Consider the following 20,566-nt stretch of genomic DNA (forward strand, 5'->3'; position numbering starts at 1 on the left):
ATGTACAAAAATGTACTGAAAGCCCCGATAGGTTATTCTTTTCAAAATTATTTGTTGTAACATTCAATAGCCACAACATAAATCTGCTGCCAAACTTTCCCTGCAAGAATGAATGTGACCTGAGGTACCTGTCACAGTAAGAATGTATGTTCATTTACTACTGCAATGAACGGCTGGTTTCTATCTTCACATCAAACTGTCAGTTTAATTCTTCAGGAAATAAGGTTAATGTATTACAATCAAGTGCAGCAGACAGGAGAGATCATATCCTGCAGGAACAGATTCCATTCCACTGCCACAATAATAAGAGCAGAAGTACACGGGTGACCGTCAGAGTTAGAAAATAATGAAATCCTACTGTGGTTAAGACACAGGGCATGTGGAGCTATTCTGCCCTTTAATCCACTCATTAAACAAAAACCATCTGGGTGTACACTCCTTGCCAGGCACCTGGCTTGGTGCAAAGGTCACAGAGGGCAGAAAGGAGAAAGGACACTTGCCATCATGCAGTCTAGAGCTGAAGCCAGACGTTAAAAACTCATTACAAATGAAGGAAGCTAGGAAAGGACAAGGGACTCTGACGACACAGCAGAGGGGTGTGACCTGGTCTTGCAGGGGGGTCCAGAAAGGCCTCTTCAGGAAACAACCTCCAAGATGGGTCTAGAAGGATAATAGTTTATATATAGGCAAAGGAGAGTCTAGAGGGGAAGGGTGTTCCAGGCTGAGTGTCCAAAGTATGCCAGGAGAAATTCAGAACAGTGGTGCTCGGCGTACAGCAGGTGAGGCTGCACAGGTCAGCTGGGAGGACTAGATCATGCAAGAGCAAACCATGCAGACAACATAGGCCAAGTTCAGAAGTCTGGACTTTATCCTGTTGGCAATGGGGAGTCAGGAGGCTTTATCAAATTAAAATTCCTCTGGCTGCAGTGGACTGGAGAGGGGTAACAGTACCCACAGGATGACCAGTTATATAATGGAGATGGTGTCCTGGATTTGGGTGGTACCAGTAAAGGTGAAAGGAGCAAATCCATTCAACAGCACTCTAATGAGGTAGAAATAAAAGACCTGCGGACCAATTTGATGAGAGATAAGAGGAAAGGTGACAGGTACAAAGATAAGAAAGGTGATGAGTATTATGAGAGGAAAAGAGATATGGACACATTAAATTTGAAACTCTGTGAGATGTGCTAGGAAGCAATTAGAGAGGTCAGAAGTTCAGATGAAAACTTTGAAGTGAATACAGAAAGTGTAGTACCTGTAGGAGACGGGAAGAGCAAGTTTTTTGTATTTTTTTTTTTGTTGTTAACATAAGTAAGATTTGAGCATTTTTAAATGCTGAAAGAAGAAAGCCAGTAGAGTGAGTAAAGTTGAAGATACAGGAGAAGGAGATAATCAACAGCATGAGGCTAATAACATCTGAGAAAGCCCAAGCCCAGAGAGAGGGATAAATCTAAACAGAGATATAGTCTGTTCATTTCCTACAGACAGCTGGAGATAGCATAAGCGGACTAGGTTGATACTTGACTCTAATGCTCTTACTTTAGAAATAAATAGGTACAGATAGTTGTCCCTTTATTGTTTCCTGCAGTGCAATGGGTTTCTCTTTATACATGGCCTTTCTGGTCCTAGGTTTGTGGTTCTGCTAAAAATAACTGGTTGGGCCACAGTCTGCCCTGTGATTTCTCTATTTTATGCACCTTGCAGGGACTGGACAAAATAGGGTCATTATGAGTCAGAATTAACTTGACAGCAATGGGAAATTCTGTATGAAACTCTACCCAAATCCCTTGGGGATCTCTGAACTCCACAAGCACTCAGGTTCTAAGGAGTTGAATAAAGGGCAAAATAACCCAGCTTCTGAGTAGATTAACTCATACTCCTACATTGCAGACCTAGCAGAAGTAAAGAGATACCCATATTTCAGGGCATAAAACCAGTCACTACTGTCCTACTTCAGGCGTCTAGCTTTTAACAGAGTTATGAAATATACAAAAAGCAAAGCAAAACAACAACAACAACAACACTATACCACCACAGAAAGTAATCAGTAAAACTAGTCTCAGATATGACACAAATGTTGGAACTATCGGAAAGGGCATTTAAAATAACCATGATTAATATGTAAAAGTCTCTAATGGAAAAGGTAGACAACATACAAGATTAGATGGGTACTTTTAGCAGAGAGATGGGAATTATGAGACTCAAATGAAAATGCTAGAAATGAAAAATATTGTACAGTAATTCCCACTTATTTGCAGGGAAGACGTTCCAAGACCGCCAGTGAATGCCTGAAACTGCAGATAGTGCTGAACCCTGCTATATACTACGTTTTTCCCTATACACACAAACCTATGATGAAGTTTTATTATAAATTAGGCAAAGTGAGAGATTAAAAACAGTAACTAATATTAAAATAGAGGCACTTTGTGGCTTCTCTACGGCATATCTAAATTGCCAGCATCACTACTCTCGTGTTTTGCAGCCATTGTTAAGTAAAATAAGGGTTAGTTGAACATGAACACTGCTAACAGCAGATAACTGAAACCGCAGAAGTGAAACAGCAGCTAAGGGGGTACTATTGTAACTGATAAGATGAAAGCCTTCAGCAGGCTTATCAGCAGATTTCACACAAGCAAGGAAGAAACTGGCAAACTTGAAACAGGGTAGCAGAAATTACCCAAACTGAAACACAAAAACAACATGTAATTCAGAATCTCTGGAACAATATCAAATGGTATAACGTGTGTAACTGGAAAGAAGGAGGAGGAGGAGGAGGAAGGAGAAGGGAGGAGGAGGAGGAAGGAGAAGGGAGGAAGGTGGAGAAGGGAGAAGGAAGGAAGAAGGAAGAAGAAAGAAGAGAGTTAGTAAGAGTGAGACAGAATATTTAAAGAAATAATGGCCAATAACTTTCCAAAATTAATGACAGACACCAAATCACAGATTCAAGAGGCTCAGAGAACACCAAGCAGGATAAAACACAAAAACCAAAACAACACACACACACCTCAAAGCATATAAAATTCAAACTGCTTAAAACAAAAGACAAAGACAAAATCTTGAAGACAGCCAAGAGGAACCAAAAAAAAAAAAAAAAAAGAAGAGGTACACATAGGGGGCCAAAGGTAAAAATTACAGCTGACTTCACATCAGAAATCATATAAACCAGAAGACAGTAGACTGGTATCTTTAAAGTGCTGAATGAAAAAACTGTCTACCCTGAATACTATACCCAGAAAAATATCTTTAAAAATGAAGAAAAATTAAAACTTTCTCAGACAAAAACAGTGAGAATTTACTGCCACCAGACCAACTTCTATCAGAAATATTAAGAGAAGTTCCTCAAGCAGAAACTTAGATCTACATGAAGAAATGAAGAGCACGAGGAAATGGAATAAAAGAAATGAATAAAGATTTGTGTTTTTTCTTTTTTAACTACGCTAAAAGATAACATGGGGGTGACCCCATGTGTATCAGAGTAGAACAGTGCTTCATAGACTTTTCAATGGATGATTTTTGAAAGCAGACTGGCAAGCCTTACTTCCGAGGCATCTCTGGGTAGATGTGAACCTTGGACCTTCGGTTAACAGCTGAGCATAGACTTTGATGAATTAAAGTTGTATATTGTAAACCCTAGGGCAATGGTTCTTACCAGGGTAAATTTTGCCCCCATGAGGACACATGATAGTGTCTATAGGCATTTTTGCTTGTTACACCTGGGTGGGGGTTGCTATTGGCATCAAGTGGGTAGAAGCCAGAGATGCACTGAACATCCTACAGTACATAAAACAGTCCCCCACAACAAAGAATTATTTGGCCCAAGATGTCAAGATTGAGAAACAGTGCCATAGGGCAACCACTACAAAAAAAGTTTTTAAAGGGATATTAGTAGTAAGTCAAGGAGATAAAATAGAATTAAAAAAGTCAATAAATCCAAGCAAAGGCAGAAAAAGAGGAAAAAAGAAATAGACTAGATGATCAAATAGAAAATACTTAGCAACATGGTAGGTTTTAATCTGACTATATTGATAATCACATTAAACGCAAATGGTCTAAATCTGCCAGTTAAAAAGACAGATATTTTAAGGTTAAATAAAAAAGCAAGACCAAATTATATACACTACAAGAAACCCAATTTAAATATAAAGACATAAACACATTTAAAAGGATGGAAAAAAGATACACCATGCAAGCATTAACCAAAAGACAGTCTGAGTAGCTATATCAATATCAGACAGACTTTAGAACAAATATTACCAGTGATAAAGAAGAGGAACATTACATACTGATAAATGGCTCAATTCTCTAGAACACACAGCAATTCTAAATGTGTATGTGCCTAACAGCAGAGCTTCAACACAGATGAGGCAAAAACCAATAGAACTGAAAGAAGATGTAAGACAAATCCATAATTAGAGACTTGAACACTCTTCTCTTAGTAATTGATGGAACAAATTGACAGAAAATCAGTAAGGACGTAGGCTCTCAGCCAACCAGGTCTAACTGACGTTTATAAAACACTCTACCCAGTAACAACAAAATAAATGCATTTTGCTAAGTGAGAGAAGCCCAAACTTAAAAGTCTATATATTATATGATTTCATTTATACGACACTCTGGAAAAGGCACAACAGTAGGGATTGAAAACATCAGTGGTTGCCAGGCGTTGCACTGTGAGGGATGCGTTCACCATAAAGAGGGATTTTTGTGGTGATGGAGCTGTTCTATATGGAACTGTGATTGATAAATGACTCTGCATTTGTCAAAACCCATAGAAATGTACACCACAAAGAGTGAATTTTTGTTGTTGTTAGATGCCACTGAGTTGATTTTTGACTCATAGCAACCCCATATGACAGAGCAGAACTGCCCCGTAGGGTCTTCTAGGCTATAACCTTTATGGGGGCAGATCACCAAGTCTTTCTTGCCTGGAGCTGCTGTGTGGGTTTGAACCATCAACTTTCAGTCAGCAGCTGAGCACTTAACCATCGTACCACCAGGATTTTACTGTATGTGACTTAAAAAAAAAAAAAAATCAAGTAGAATGTGAGAGGGGGCTAAAAGATGAGTCTAGATCATCTTGTGGTACCACAAAGTAATGAAGTGTTAAAAAAAAAAACACACAGGACACAATGTGACAGGGCTCCCAATGGCCAGAGCTGGAATAACTAGAGCAACAAGATGAACAATAGTATTAGATAATAAACCAAAGAATAAATTAAATATCTATAAAATTAGGATTTCTTAATTTAAATTAAATAAAAGTTTAAAATAAGGAGGATTGAAATAAATACTTCCAAGATTATTATACATACTTTTCCCATATAGATTTTTTTTTTTCAATATACTGAGTTTTTAAGAATTTTTAAATCTCCAGCCTCAAGTAATACAACTTACCAAATAAAAACTTGGTATTAATTTCTTTAAAGAACATAACTACACTGGGACCAATCTGTTTTCTAAGATACTTACACGTCTGAATTGATTACAGAGACAACATGACATTCCACAACTTGACACTGACAGTTGGGTAATCCCTGGCACCTCCAATCAGTCCCTACATCGAGCTGAGGTTTTGCTCAATGTTTTGGGCCTCCTAAGATCTCTGTGCAACTGGGACAGTAAAAACCCTTTTCAACTGCCTGTATCCACAGTGCTAATTCACCTTCTATGACGGTTTACTGAAGTGGTATCAATTATGAACCTCACCATTAATTCAATCACGGACAATACCAACAAAAGAGTGTTTGATCAGTGCATTCATAACAAGATTTCTCTGGTCTGAAACATTTTCCTGAAACTAACATCTAGGCATGATGCTAAAATATATGCCTCCCCACCCCACCACCCAAAAAATCCTCTATTTTTAAGCCCTTACGGGAGGCGGGGGGAGTCTCTTAAGTATAAGCAGGCCAAGAGGCAGCATCTTTTTACATTTCGGTAATAAAGCCACTAAAACTTCCAAAATGCAAATAACAGACTGTAAGTTTCTTGGTTCATGCCAAGATAAAAGAGACAATCCAGGAAGAAAAGTAATTCAAGACAGAGCTTGAAAAATCCTACTGTCTTATCACAGTTTTGACAACCACAGTGACTTTTTATGATAAAAAAATTACTGGGCTGTTCTTAGTTTTGCAAATGGTTTTTCCCCCTAATGACTGCTGAACATAAAAGACCACACTACCAACAACTTCCTGGAGAAAAATTAACCTCAATGTGTTTCCCTCTCTCTCCTGTATTTGTACTTTTTCAACAACGCCTCATTAAGGCATCATAACAGATCGCAATGATGAGTCAGACCAGCATCAACACAGGCTGACTGCACACACACAACGTCCAGTGGCATTACTGTTTGATAGATTATCAGATAAAAAAAAAAATGAGGAGAGCCAGGAAAAGGTTTAATTCAGGAAAGCCCTGGAAAACCTTACATATTTAGTCTGTGTCTTCAAAAACCTGGGCCCAGAGACCCTCCATTTCCCACTCCCATTCACAAAAGCCAAAGGTAATTTTTGCCCAGTTTCCCAAATTTGTCCTTTGCTAACAATCACCTCAGAAGCTTATGTAAAAATGAAACTTCCAAGCTCCCTTTCCTGGAAAGTGCAGTCGGTAGATCTGGGGTAAAGCTCAGGGCTCTGTATTTTAATAAGATGCAGGTAAGCCTCAGCATAAGCTTAAGTTGCTGGTTGTCCCAGGTAAACCTTGCCCCACTGTGATCTGACCAAGACGAGTCAAGAAGGTAGCAGAAAGGGGAGAAGGTCCCCAAGATCTGCTTTAGCTTGGCCTCAGGAGGGTTGGTAACGCCCTGAGTCACTTTTTACTGCAGCATCGCTACCCTTCTCCAAGGCCATTGGGGCATGGGAACTCAGTTGTCTCTGGTGTCTCAGGGTCACCTTAATGCTCTCCAGGTAGGGTCTCTCCCACAGCACTCTCTGTCACACCACTGCGGCCAGGTTCCACTCAAGGTTTTGAGACCTGGGCAGAGAGTTTTACACATATTCTCAAACATGCTCATATAGAGCTCCTGGTTCTGACTGTACTTAGCACAGCCTGCAGGTCCAAGGCTGACTTCACTATAGAACTCAGGACCACATGACAGGCAGCACAGAGAATACTCCTGAATCCCTGAACAAACCACTTGCGCCACCCAGACTCCTAGAATTACCATATGACCCAGCAATTCCACTTCTAGGTTTTTGTCCTCAGTGCAAGCAGCTTTTCTAGGATCCCCAGGACACAACCTGAAGCCCTGGTGGCACAGTGGTTAAGAGTTCGGCTGCTAACTAAAAGGTCGGCAGTTCAAATCCACCAGCCACTCCTTAGAAACCCTATGGGGCAGTTCTATTCTTGTTCTATAGGGTCACTATGAGTCTGAATCAACTCGATGGCAATGGATTGGGTTTGGTTTGGTTTAGGACACAACCTGTACTTATTCTTTCTAACAGCTATCTGTTGGCAGCTAAACAAAATTCTGCAGACTTTGGTTGCCTTGCAACGGACTGGCTACTTACAGCAGATCCCATTGTGGCGGTGAACACATTATATCAAATCTCATCATGGAAGTGATCACATCATACAACTGCCAAACCACTGAGAATCATGGCCCAGCCACACTGACACACAACCTTAACCATCACAGTGTGTTAGAAGCAGTGTAAGTACTAAGGTTAAGTGGGAGTAGCTTACAATTTTAAACAGGATGCTAGGGAGGCCTCCCAAAGGAGGGGACTTGAACAACATCTTGAAGGAGACTAGGAGTGAGTCGTGTGGACATCCAGGAAGAGCTCGAGCAGAAGGGAAGGCAGGGCCCAGTTCCTGAGTCATGAGTGAGCCAAGTGCCAGGGGACCAAAAAGGAGCCCCTGGCGTTGAGCAGAGTGGGCGAGAGAGAAGATGAGGCAAGAACAGTAACCGAGGCCAGGCTGGGGAGGGTCTTGAGGAAATTGAGAGAACTCTGGCCTTTTCTCTGAAAACAGGGGTAATGCTTCGAGAGCTAGCTTTTAACAATGGATTCTAAGATATGACACCAAAAGCACAAGCCACAAAAGAAAAAATTAGATAAATTAGACTTCAACAAAGTTAAAAAGTTCTGTTCATCACAGGACTTTCTCAATAAAATAGAGATCAGGGTGATTGGGGAAAAAATTGAGGTAACCACATATCTGATGAGCGTTTAATATCCAGAATATAAAAAGAACTGCTACTTAACAACAAAAAGACAAAACAACTGAATCAAAAAATGGGTAAAAGATTTGAAGAGACAGTTCTCCAAAGAAATACAAAGGGCCAATACGTACATGAAAAGATGGTCAACATCATTAATCTTTAGGGAAAACAAATCAAAACCACCATGAGATATGACTTTACCCCCACTAGGATGACCATGATTTAAAAAAAACAGAAAGAAAACAACAGGTGTTGGCCAGGAGGTGAAGAAACTGGAACCTCCATCCACTGCTGGTAGGAATGCAAAATGGTATAGCCACCGTAGAAAAGTTTGGCGGTTTATTAAAAAGTTACACAGAATCACCATTGTTGTTGTTACCATGTTAGCTGTTCTCAAGTTGGCCCAGACTCATGGTGACCCCATGTGTTGCAGAAAAGAACTGCTCTATAGGGTTTTCTTGGCTATAATCTATACAAAGGCAGTCTGCCAGGTCTCTCTTCCACAGAGCTGCTGCGTTAGTTCAAACAACCAATCTTTAGGTTAGCAGCTGACCCCAAACTGCTTGTACTACCCAGGCTCCTAGAATTACCATACGGCCCAGCAATTCCACCCCTAGGTATAGACCCAACAGAACTGAAATCAGGAACGCAAACAGATACTTGTACACCCATATTCGTAGCAGTATTGCTCATAATAGTCAAAAGGGGGAAAACAACCTATATGTCCTTCGACAGATGGATGGACAAACACAAAGTGGTCCACCCATACAAGGGAATCTTATTCAGCCGTAGAGAGAAATGAAGTCCTAATACATGCTATTTACATGGATGAACCCTGAAATCATTATGCTGAGTGAAATAAGTAAGTCACTAACAACAACAATTAAGATGCATTATTAGCGAGCTTCTAATAAAGATGTACACCAGGTTGGTTTAAGTAATGCCAAAAGCAAAGAAAATAACACTTTAATTAGCCAAAAAGCCACAACAACCCAAAAATTACAGAAAGCATGAAATACTGTTGTATCTTGGGTGCAGTTTCCACAAATTGAAAGCGAAGTATACCTTGAACAGGGATTTCCCCATAGTTTGGTCTCTTATCCGTCAGGGTTGTTAGAGGTTTGGACGTCGCGATTGGTCCACTTATGGAATGTCTCTGAAATCAAAAGATAAACAGTGTCAAAGTCAGGTTATATCTAGAGCTATAACTCATAAAGAAACTGCTGAAAAGGAAGTATTTGGTTCTGAATTTGTATAATTCATTCTACACCACTACAGTAAGGCTGTAACACACACACAATACAGGAATATAATATGATCAGTATACTTTTTAAAAATTAAACTTATTTTGAGAAAATTGCAGATTCACATATAGTTTTAAGAAACAATACAGAGAAGACCCTGTTTACCCCTTACCCAGTTTTCCTGGATGGTAACATCTTGTAAAAATGTTAACACAACCTCACAACCAGGATACTGTCGTTGATGCAATCAACACACAGAACCTTCCATCACCACAAGGATCCCTCCTGTGGCCCTTTTACGGCCACACCCTCTCTCCTCCTTTCCTACCCCCCATATCACTGACTCCTGGTAACCACTCACCTGGTATTCTGAGTGTGGTTTCATTATTTTGTTTAAAGAGAATTCTTAAAAATATCATACCTATTAACTAAATACAAAGACATGTCCCCAAACAAAATATGGACGGGCTCCTACTGTTGGTTTATTGCGGCTTATGTCCTGGTTCCAAATCTCATTCTGTCACCACCCTGATAACCATATGGCTACCAGTGCCTCAGGGCAAGCCTGTCTTCTCAATTCACCACTACTGCACCAGCTTTATCCCTGGCTTCCTCATCTCCAGACGCATACACACACCCCTCTACACACAGCCAGAAGCACCCACCACAAACACATAAAGCCGTTCAGTTCTTCTGCTTCATCTCCTGCCACCTCGATGCAACGCTCAACCACCACCAAACTTAACCCCATGTGGAGCGCCTGTTTACTGGCTGTTTTTTCTCACACTTCATTTCCTCAGCATTTCCCTAACCCCTTTCATCATCTAGCTAACTTCTTGCTACTCACTTTACATTCCCAGCAGAGATGTGAGAATTCCAGCTTCCCCACATCCTCCCCAACACTTGGTAACCTCAGTCTGTTTAACTTTAGCCAATCTAAAGGGTGTGTACCGGGATCTTACCATGGGTGTAATTTCCATTTCCCTAGTGACTAAAGTGGGTGGGAGTGATTAATGATGTTGAGAGTCTTTTCATGTGCTCACTGGCCATTCGTGTATCTTCTCTTGGGGAGGGCCTGTTCAAATCTTTTGCCTATTATTTATTGGGTTGTTCATCTTCTTGTTATTGTGCACGAGTCTTCTGTCGGATAAGTTTATTGCAAATAGATTCTTCCCAGTCCATAGTTTGCCGTTTCATGTTCTTAAAATCTTTCAAAGAGAAGTTTTAAAAAATGTTGAGGCTCAATTTATCAGTTTTCTTTCATGATTTGTGCTTTTTGTGTGTCCTAAATAAATTTTTGCCCAATCGAAGATCATGAAGGTTTTCTCTAATGTTTTCATCTAGAAGTTTACAGTTTTAGCTTTTATACTTAGATCTACGGTTGGTTTCTAGCTAATCTTTGCATATGCCATGAGGTAAGGATTGAGGTTTATTTTTTTCCCTGTGGAAATCTAGTCGTTCCAGCATCCTTTGTTGAAAAGACTACCCCCTCCCCGACTGAATTATCTTTGTTGAAAATCAAGTGGCTATTTTTGGACACTGTCTATTCCACCTCCCAGAAGCTCTGGCTATTCTGGTTCCTTTGCATTTCCATAGAAACTTTAGAATTATCTTGTTGATTTCAACAAAAAAGGCTGCTGGGATTTTAATTGGGATTGTGGGAGAACTGAGATTAACAGTATTGAGTCTTCCAGTCCATGAATATGATGCAATTTTCACTCATTACTTCTTTAATTTCTCTCAGCAATATCTTACGGTTTTTATTGTAGGGGTCTTGTACACATTTTATTAATAAGTACTTCAATTTCCAATTGCTTACTGCTGGTATCTAGATATACAATTGATTTTTGCATGGTGACCTTGTATCCTATGACCCTGCTAAATTCAAGTTCATTTTTGTTGATTCCCTAGAACTTTCTAAGTAAATGATCCTGTCAGCAGTACATAAAGAGTTTTATTTCTCCCTTTCCAATCTGCACAAATTTCTTTTCTTTTTTGGCCTTATTGCACTGGTGGGAGCACCACCAAAATAAACAAAGTGGTGAGAGTGAGTCTCTTTGCTGTGATTCCAGAGGGAAGCAGTTAGTCTTTCAATTAAGTAAGATGTTAGCTGGAGATTTTTCACAGATGCCTTTATCAGGCTGAAGAAGGTCCCTTCTATTTCTATCTTGCTGGGAGTTTTTACAATGAATCGGTCTGAAATTTTGTCAAAGGCATTGCTTTTTCCTCCTTTATTCTGTTGTTGTTGTTAGGTGCCATCCAGTTGGCTCCAACTCATAGCGACCCTACGTACCACAGAACAAAACACTGCCTGGTCCTGCGCCATCCTCACAATCTTTGCTATGTTTGAGCCCATTGTTGCAGCCACCGTGTCAGTCCATCTCACTGGAGGTCTCTCTCTTTTTTGCTGACCCTCTGCTTTACCAAGCATGAAGTCCCTCCTGATAACATGTCCAACGTACATGAGACGAAGTCTCACCATCCTCGCTTCTAAGGAGCGTTCAGTCTGTATTTCTTCCAAGACAGACTTGTTCATTCTTCTGTCAGTCCATGGCGTATGCGATATTCGTCGCCAACGCTGTAATTCAAACGCATCATTTCTTCTTCGGTCTTCTTTATTCATTGTCCAGCTTTTGCATGCATTATCAGATGACTGAAAAATACCATGGCTTGAGTCAGGTGCATCTTAAATCCTCAAAGCCACATCTTTGCTTTTTAACACTTTAAAGAAGTTTTTTGCAGCAGATTTGCCCAGTGCAATATGTTGTTTGATTTCTTGACTGCTGTTTCCATGGGCATTGACTGTAGATCCAAGTAAAATCAAATCCTTGACAACTTCAGTATTTTCTCCATTTATCATGAGGTAAATTTTAATCCTGCAGTCTTGGAATAAATCACACTTGGTCATGGTGGGCTCTCAATTTTATACATTGTTGGATCCAATTTGACAATTTCTTCTTTTAAGTCTGCATCTGTATTCATAGTGAATATTAGTCAGTAGTTTCATTTTTTGTAATGTCTTTGGTTTTGGCATCAGGACAATGTTGCTCTCATAAAATTAATCGGGACATCTACTTTTTCTCCTGTTTTCTGAAAGACTTCGTATAGGATTAGAATTATTTCCTCTATAAAGGTTTTTTTTGTCTTTTTTAATAAAGGTTTGGGATACCCTGGTAGCATAGTGGTTAAGAACTATGGCTGCTAACCAAAATGTCAGCAGTTCAAATCCACCACGTTCTCCCTGGAAGCTCTACGGGGCAGTTCTACTCTGTCCTATAGGGTCGCTATGAGTCGGAACCGACTCAACGGCAACAGGTTTTTTTTGTTAAAATAAAATTTGATAGAATTCACTGGTGAAATCAGCAGGGTCTGGAGTTTTCTTTGTGGGAAGGATTCTTATTCTGAAATAATTATAGATTTACAGGAAATTGCAAAGTTAGTACGGAAAGGTCCCAAGTACCCTTCACCCATTTTCCCCCAATGCTTATATCTTACATAAATAAAGTACGATATCGAAACAAGAAAAACGACATTGGCTCACCTGTTTATACAGTTTTATACCATTTTATCACGTGGGGGTTCATGTTACCATCACTGCAGTCCAGATAGAGAACAATTCGTGGGAAGGTATTTAATTACAAATATGTTTTCTTAAAAGGACATAAGAGTATTAAGATCTTCTATTTCTTCTTGATTCAGTTTTGGCAGTTTGTGTCTTTCAAGGAATTTGTCTATTTCATCTAATTTTTCAATTTACTGGCATAAAGTTGTTGTTAATATTCCTACGTTATCCTTTTAATGTTTATAGGATATGTAGTACATCTCCTCTTTTACTCCTGATGCCGATAATTTATGTTTTCTCCCTTCTTTTCTGGATAAGTCTAGCTAGAGGTTTATCAATTTTGTTTACTTTTTTCCCCAAGAACTAGTTTTTGGTTTCAATGGCTTTTTTTTTTTTTAATTTCTGCTCTTACCTTTATTTTTCCTTTATCTTACTTCAGGCGTTTATGGTCTTCTTTGTCTAGCTTCTTACCATAAAAACTTATATTGTTAATTTTAGACATTTTTCTTTTAATAAAGCATTTAAAGCCATACACTTCCCTGTAAGCACTGATTTTGCTGCATCCCACAGATTTTGATATGTTGTAGTTTCACTTTCATCCAGTTCAAAATATTTTAATTTATCACTTGCCGACACATAAGTTAGTTAGAAATATGTTAGTTCCTACTATTCATTTGTAACTTGGTTTCACTGTGGTCAGAGAACATAACTTTTATAATTTCAATCCATTTTTATGTGTTGAGATTTATTTTTATAATGCAACACATGGTCTATCTCAGTGACTGCTCCATGTGAAAAGAAACATACACTCTGCTATTGTTGGGTGAAAAGTTCTAAACATGTGGATTTGATACAACCACCTGAGGGAGTTGTTCAAGCCTTTCATATCCTTACTGATTTTCTACTTTTTCAGCTCAGTTTTTGCTTCATACTTTTTGAAGCTTTTTTACTGGGTGAAAACATTAAGGACTGCTGTGCCTCTTGATGCCTTAAACGTTATGAAATTTCCCCTTTATCTCTGATAATCTTCGTTGTTCTAAAGTCTGTGTTGTCTGAGAATACTCCTTCAGCTTTCTCAGAGTTCACATAAAATAGCTATCTTCATCCCATTACTTTTAACCTATCTTTGGCATTATATTTAAAACTGGATTCTTACAGACAGCATACAGTTGGGTCTTCTTTCTTTACTCGGTCTGACAATCTCTGCCTTTTAATTACATATTTAGGTTATTTAAATTTAACATAATTATTGACATGACAGGGTTCCAATGTGACATCTTGCTAATGGTTTTGTACTTGTTCCGATGCTCCTTTGTTCCCCTTTTCCTCTTTTTTTTTTGACTTCTTATGGATTAACTGAATTTTGGTGGGGGGGGGGTTACTCTACTATCAGCTTATCACCACGATCACTCTATTTTATTAGCAGTTACTAAAGAGTTCACAATATGAACTATTAAGTAACACAGTTCACTTTTGAATACTATACCACTTCACATATAATTTAAGACCCTTAAAACAGTTTACTACTATCGCACCCACCCAGTTCTTTTGCTACTTTTATCATAAAGTCCCTAATATAATGTTATTTTTACTCTAAACTGCAAATTATTTTTTAAATAAATTGAAAATTAGGAAGGGAAAAAAGTAATTTTTATGTTTACCCATGTATTTACCACTTCAGTGCTTTTCACTTTAAACTTCCATTTTTTCCCTTTTGTCTGAAGAACTTCCTTTAAGAAGTCTTTTAACATTCCCTCAGCTTTGTCTGTCAAGCAAGTTTTAATTTTACCTCTGTTTCTGAGGATATAGAATTCTAGGTTGACAGTTTTTTTTCTTCTTTCAGCATTTAAAGATACCTTTCCATTGTCTTCTAACTTGCATAGTTCTAATTCACAAACTACAAATTTGTGAACATTCTTACCTGGCTGCCCTCAAGATTTTCTTATCATCATTGATTTTCATCAGTGGCTTGCTGTGGGGTGGGTGTGTGTTTGTATATGCTTATCTTGTTTTAGGTTCACTGATTTTCTTGGATCCGTAAGTGTATGGTTTCCTTCAAATCTAAAAAAATTTCAGCTATTATTTATTTAAATATTTTTTCTGACAATCTCCCCCTTTTTACTAGGACTTCAGTTTCAGGTATGTTAGACCACTTGACTTTATTCTACAGTCACAGAGGCTCAGTTCTTCTTTTCTGTAGTCTTTTTTTTCTGTCATTTTGGACAGATTCTGCTGCTATGTCTTCCAATTCACTGATCTTTTTCTCTGTATGTCTAATTTGCTTTTAATCCCATTCAGTGAAATTTTCATTTCAGATATCGTGTTTTTCATTTCTAGATGTTTCATCTCGTTCTTTTTCATATCTTCCACTTCTCTCTAGAAAGTATATTAACACCGTTAGGTGCTGATGTCATCATAGCTGCACTTTCTCAGCCTGTATCTATTGGTTTATTTTTCTCCTGGTTATAGGTTACACTTTCCTAGGCATCTGTCAGTTTGTCATAATATGGGGGCTTGCGTGTTGCTGTGATACTGGAAGCTACACCACTGGTAAACAAATACCAACAAGTGGGCAGGTTTCAGTTAGCTGAGCTTCCAGGCGAAGACAGAGTAGGAAGAAGGACCTGGTAGTCTACTGAAATTAGCCACTGAAACCTCAGGAACAGCAGCAGAACACTGTCTAACACATTGCCTTAAGATGAGCCCCTCAGATAGAAAGGCACTCAGAATACCACTAGGGAAGAGCTGCGTCCTGAAAGTACAGTCGACCATAATAACATGGGTAGAGTCAAGCATTCAGGACCTTCATTCGCTGATGTGGCATGACTCAAAATAAGAAGAAACAGCTGCAAATACCCATTAATACTAGGAACGTGATATGTATGTATGAAGTATGAATCTAGGAAAACTGGAAATTGTCAAAAATGAAATGAAATACATGAAAATCGATATCCTAAGCGTTAATGAGCTGAAATGGACTGGTATTGGCCGTTCTGAATCAGACAATCGTATGATTTACCAAGCCATGAATGACAAACTGAAGGGAAATAGCATGGTGTTCATCGTCAAAAAAAAATATTTCAAGATGTATCCTGAAGTACAACACTGTCAGTGACAGGATAATATCCGCAGGCCTACAAGGAAGACCAGTTAATACAACTATTATTCAGATTTACGCACCAACCACTAAGGCCAAAGATGATGAAGTTGAAGATTTTTACCAACTTCTGCAGTCTAAAATTGATTGAACATTACCCGTGATTGGAATGTGAAAGTTGGAAACAAAGGAGGAGGATTGGAAGTTTGAAAATATGGACTTTGTGATAGAAATGTTGCTGGAGATTGCATGATAGAATTTTGCAAGATCAACAACTTCTTCATTGCAAATACCTTTTCTCAACAATATAAAGGGCACCTATACATGTGTGTACCTCACCAGAGAGAATACAAAAGAATCAAACTGACTACATCTGTGGAAAGAGACGATGGAAAATCTCCATATCATCAGTCAAAACAAGGCCAGGGGCCGACTGGAGAACAGACCATCAATTGCTCATATACAAGTTCAAGTAGAAGTTGAAGAAAATTAGAACAAATTTCCACGAGAACCGAAGTACAGCCTTGAGTATATCCCACTGGAATTTAAAGACCATCTCACGAATAGATTCAACCCACTGAACACTAGGACAGAAGACTGAACAAGTTGTGGAAGGACATCATATGTGAAGAAAGCAAAAGGTCATTAAAAAGAAAAGACCAAAATGATGTCAGAAGAGACTCTGAAACTTGCTCTTGAATATAGAGTAGCTAAAGTGAAAGAAGAAAAGATGAAGTGAAAGAGCTCAAGAGAAAATTTCAAAGCATGGCTCAAGAAGACAAAGCAAACTATTATAACTCAATCTGTAAAGACAGAAAGAAACCTGGAGATAGAAAACCAAAAGGAAAGAACATACTCAGCATTTCTCAAGCTGAAAGAATTGAATGAAAAATTCAAGCCTTGAGTTCCAATACTGAAGGATTCCACGGAGAAAATACTAAACAACACAGGAAGCATCAAAAGAAGATAGAAGGAATATACACAGTCACTGTACCAAAAAGAACTGGTTGACATTCAACTGTTTCAGGAGGTAGCATATGATCAAGAACCTATGGTATTGAAGGAAGAGGTCCAAGCTGCGATGAAGACACTGGCAAAAATCAAGGATCCAGGAACTGACGGAACACCAATTGAGATGTTTCAACAAACGTATACGGTGCTGGAAATGCCAACTCGCCTATGTCAAGAAATTTTGAAGACAGATCCCTATTTGTATCCATCCCAATGAAAGGTGATCCAAAAGAATGTGGAAATTATCGAACAGTATCATTAATATCACACACAAGTAAAATCTTGCCGAAGATCATTCAAAAGTGGCTGCAGCAGTACATCAACAAGGAACTGCCAGAAATTCAAGACAGATTCAGAAGAGGACATGGAACCAGGGATATCATTGCTGATGTCAGATGGATTTTAGCAGAAAGCAGAGAATACTGGCAAGATGTTTACCTGTGTTTTATTGACTATGCAAAGGAATTTGACTGTGTGGGTCATAACAAATTATGGATAACATTCTGAAGAATGGGAATTCCAGAACACTTAATTGTGCTCATGAGGAACCTGTACTTAGACAGTTGTTCAAACAGAACAAGGGTATACTGTGTGGTTTAAAGTCAAGAAAGGAATGTGTCAGGGTTGTATCCTTTCACCACACTTATTCAATCTGTATGCTGGGCAAATAATTTGAGAAGCTGGACTTACGAAGAATAACAGGGCATCGGGAGTAGAAGAAGAGTCATTAACAACCTGCGTTATGCTGATGACGCAATACCACTTGCTGAACATGAAGAGGACTTGAAGCACCTACTGATAAAGATCAAAGACCACAGCCTTCAGTATGGATTTCACCTCTACCTAAAGAAAACAAAAATCCTCATGACTGGACCAATAAGCTACATCATGATAAACGGAGAAAGACTGAAGTTGTCAAGAATTTCATTTTACTTGGATCCACAATCAACGTCCATGGAAGCGTCAGTCACAAAATCAAATGATGCACTGCATTGTGCAAATCAGCTGCAACAGACTTTTTTAAAGTGTTAAAAAGCCAAGATGTCACTTTAAGGACTAAGGTGTGCCTGACCCAAGCCATGCTGTTTTCAATGTTCTCATATGCATATGAAAGCTGAAAAATGAATAAGGAAGACCTAAGAATTGATTCCTTTGAATTATGGTGTCCATGAACAATAATGAATATACCATGGACTGCCAAAAAAATGAACAAATCTCTCTTGGAAGAAGCACAGCCACAACGCTCATTAGAAGCAAGGACGGTCAGACTTCGTCTCACGTACTTTGGACATGTTATCAGGAGGGACCAGTCCCTCGAGAAGGACATCATGTTTGGTAGAGTACAGGGTCAGCGAAAAAGAATAAGACCCTCAAGGAGATGGACTGACACAGTGGCTACAACAATCAGATCAAGCATAACAACAATTGTGAGGATGCCGCAGGACTGGGCAGTGTTTCATTGTGCTGTACACAGGGTTGCTATGAGGCACAACTGACTCGATGGCACCTAACAACAACATAGGTCACATTTTCTACTTCTTTGCTGGCTAATTAAATTTTATTCATGCTGGATATTGTGATTTTACACTGTTGAGTCCAGTACTTCGTTGTGCTGCTCTAAGGATTGTGAGACTCTTTTTCTGGCAGGTAGGTAAATTAGTTAGTCCCTGACTTTCGACAGGGTTCCGTCCCTATGACTCCTTCGTAGTCAAATCTGATGTAAGTCAAGTATCTTTTTATTTTTAGTCCTCATTATTATTGCCTTTCATCATCAGTATCTTTACAAATCTGATCTTTACTTAACTTTGAGGGTTGGAAACATTACATACAAACTAAAGATATATTTTAACATTGTATGTACACCTTTCACCTTCCCCTCACTTACTATCTTGTTATTCAACATTTTGCATTTACGACAATAGTAAAAAAAATCTACTATCCAACTATTTTGCATGTTACTGACGTATGTCTGGCAGTAACAAATACCAAGGCGTGAGGCAAAAGTAACGCTGGATGTGATGGTTAAGGTTATGTGTCATCTTGGCTGGGCCATGATTCTCCGTGGTTTGGCGGTTATGTAATGAGGTAATGTGGCAACTATGTAATGATGTGTGTATCCTCCATTTTATGATCTGATGCGGTCATCCTCCATTTTTGCATGATGCTGATTTCATACAATGATCTGGTCTTTAGAACCTAACCATGTCGGTAAGTAAGGACAGGGTATAGTACACAGTACTAACGATAAGACGTAAAAAAAAACAAAAAACACCACATGGTCATAAGTGCAGTTCATCATAACTTGAATATGTCATAAGTTGGGGACTACATGTACTGCATTAGTTATCTATGCTGTACGACAAATTATGCCCAAACTTTAGTGGCTTAAAATAACAAATATTTACTGTCTCACAGTTTCTATACATCAGAAATCTGGCACAGTTGAGCAGGGAGCCTGACTCGGAGTTTCTCTTAAGGCTGTAAATCAAGATGCCACTGGGGATGCAGTCACCTCAAGGTTGTGAGAGGCAACAGCAGTCAAGTATACTTTCTTTTCCAATACACATGAAACATTCTCCAGAACAGACCACATATTAGGTCATAAAGCAAGCCTTAACAGAATCCAAAACATCGAAATATTACAAAGCACCTTTTCTGACCATAAACCCGTAAGAGTAGAAATCAGTAACAGAAAAAGCAAGGGACAAAAAATCTAACACATGGAAACTGAACAACACCTTGCTCAAAAAATACTAGGTTACAGAAGAAATTAAGGACAGAATAAAGAAATTCATAGAATCAAATGAGAATGAAAACACTTCCTACCAGAACCTTCGAAACACAGCAAAAGCAGTGCTCAGAGGTCAATGTACAACAATAAATGCACACATCCCAAAAGAAGAAAGGCCCAAAACAAAAACATCAGCCCTACAACTCAAACAAATAGAAAGAGAGCAGCAAAAGAAGCCTTCAGGAACCAGACGCAAGTACCAAAAATTAGAGCAGAATTAAATGAAATATAGAACAGAAAAACAATTGAAAGAGTTAACAAGACCAAAAGCTGGTTCTCTGAAAAGACTGACAAAAATTCATAAAGCATTGGCCAAATTGACAAAAGAAAAACAGGAGAGGAAGCAAATAACCCAAATAAGAAATGAGATGGGAGATACCACAACAGACCCAACTGAAATTAAAAGAATCACAACAGAATACTGTGAAAAATTGTACTCAACAAATTTGAAAATGTAGAGGAAATGGACAAATTTCTAGAAACACACTACCTACCTAAACTAACACAAACAGCGGTAGAACAACTAAATAAACCTATAACAAAAGAAAAGATTGAAAAGGTAATTTAAAAACTCCCAAAAAAAAACTTTGGCCCTGATGGCTTCACTGGAGAACTTGCAGAGAGGAGTTAACACCACTACTCTACTAAAGGTATTTTAGAGTACAGAAAAGGATAGAATACTCCCAAACTCATTCTATGA

At 38.7% G+C, this 20,566-nt stretch overlaps 1 protein-coding gene across 7 annotated transcripts in view; it reads right to left on the minus strand.

The window, feature by feature from the left end:
• SPECC1L (sperm antigen with calponin homology and coiled-coil domains 1 like) overlaps positions 1-20,566 on the minus strand; it is a 181,047-nt gene that overhangs the window by 66,239 nt on the left and 94,242 nt on the right. For all 7 annotated transcript variants that reach the window (XR_010318604.1, XM_003419169.3, XM_064272411.1 and 4 more), the window contains one exon: positions 9,227-9,317. Coding sequence is in view for 6 of the 7 variants with exons in the window: in XM_003419169.3 (XP_003419217.1) it covers positions 9,227-9,317 (91 nt within the window). In the remaining variant the exon portion in view is untranslated. The remainder of the gene's footprint in view (positions 1-9,226; positions 9,318-20,566) is intronic.

The sequence above is a fragment of the Loxodonta africana genome, chromosome 19 (assembly GCF_030014295.1).
Source record: "Loxodonta africana isolate mLoxAfr1 chromosome 19, mLoxAfr1.hap2, whole genome shotgun sequence".
NCBI classification, from domain to species: Eukaryota; Metazoa; Chordata; class Mammalia; order Proboscidea; family Elephantidae; genus Loxodonta; species Loxodonta africana.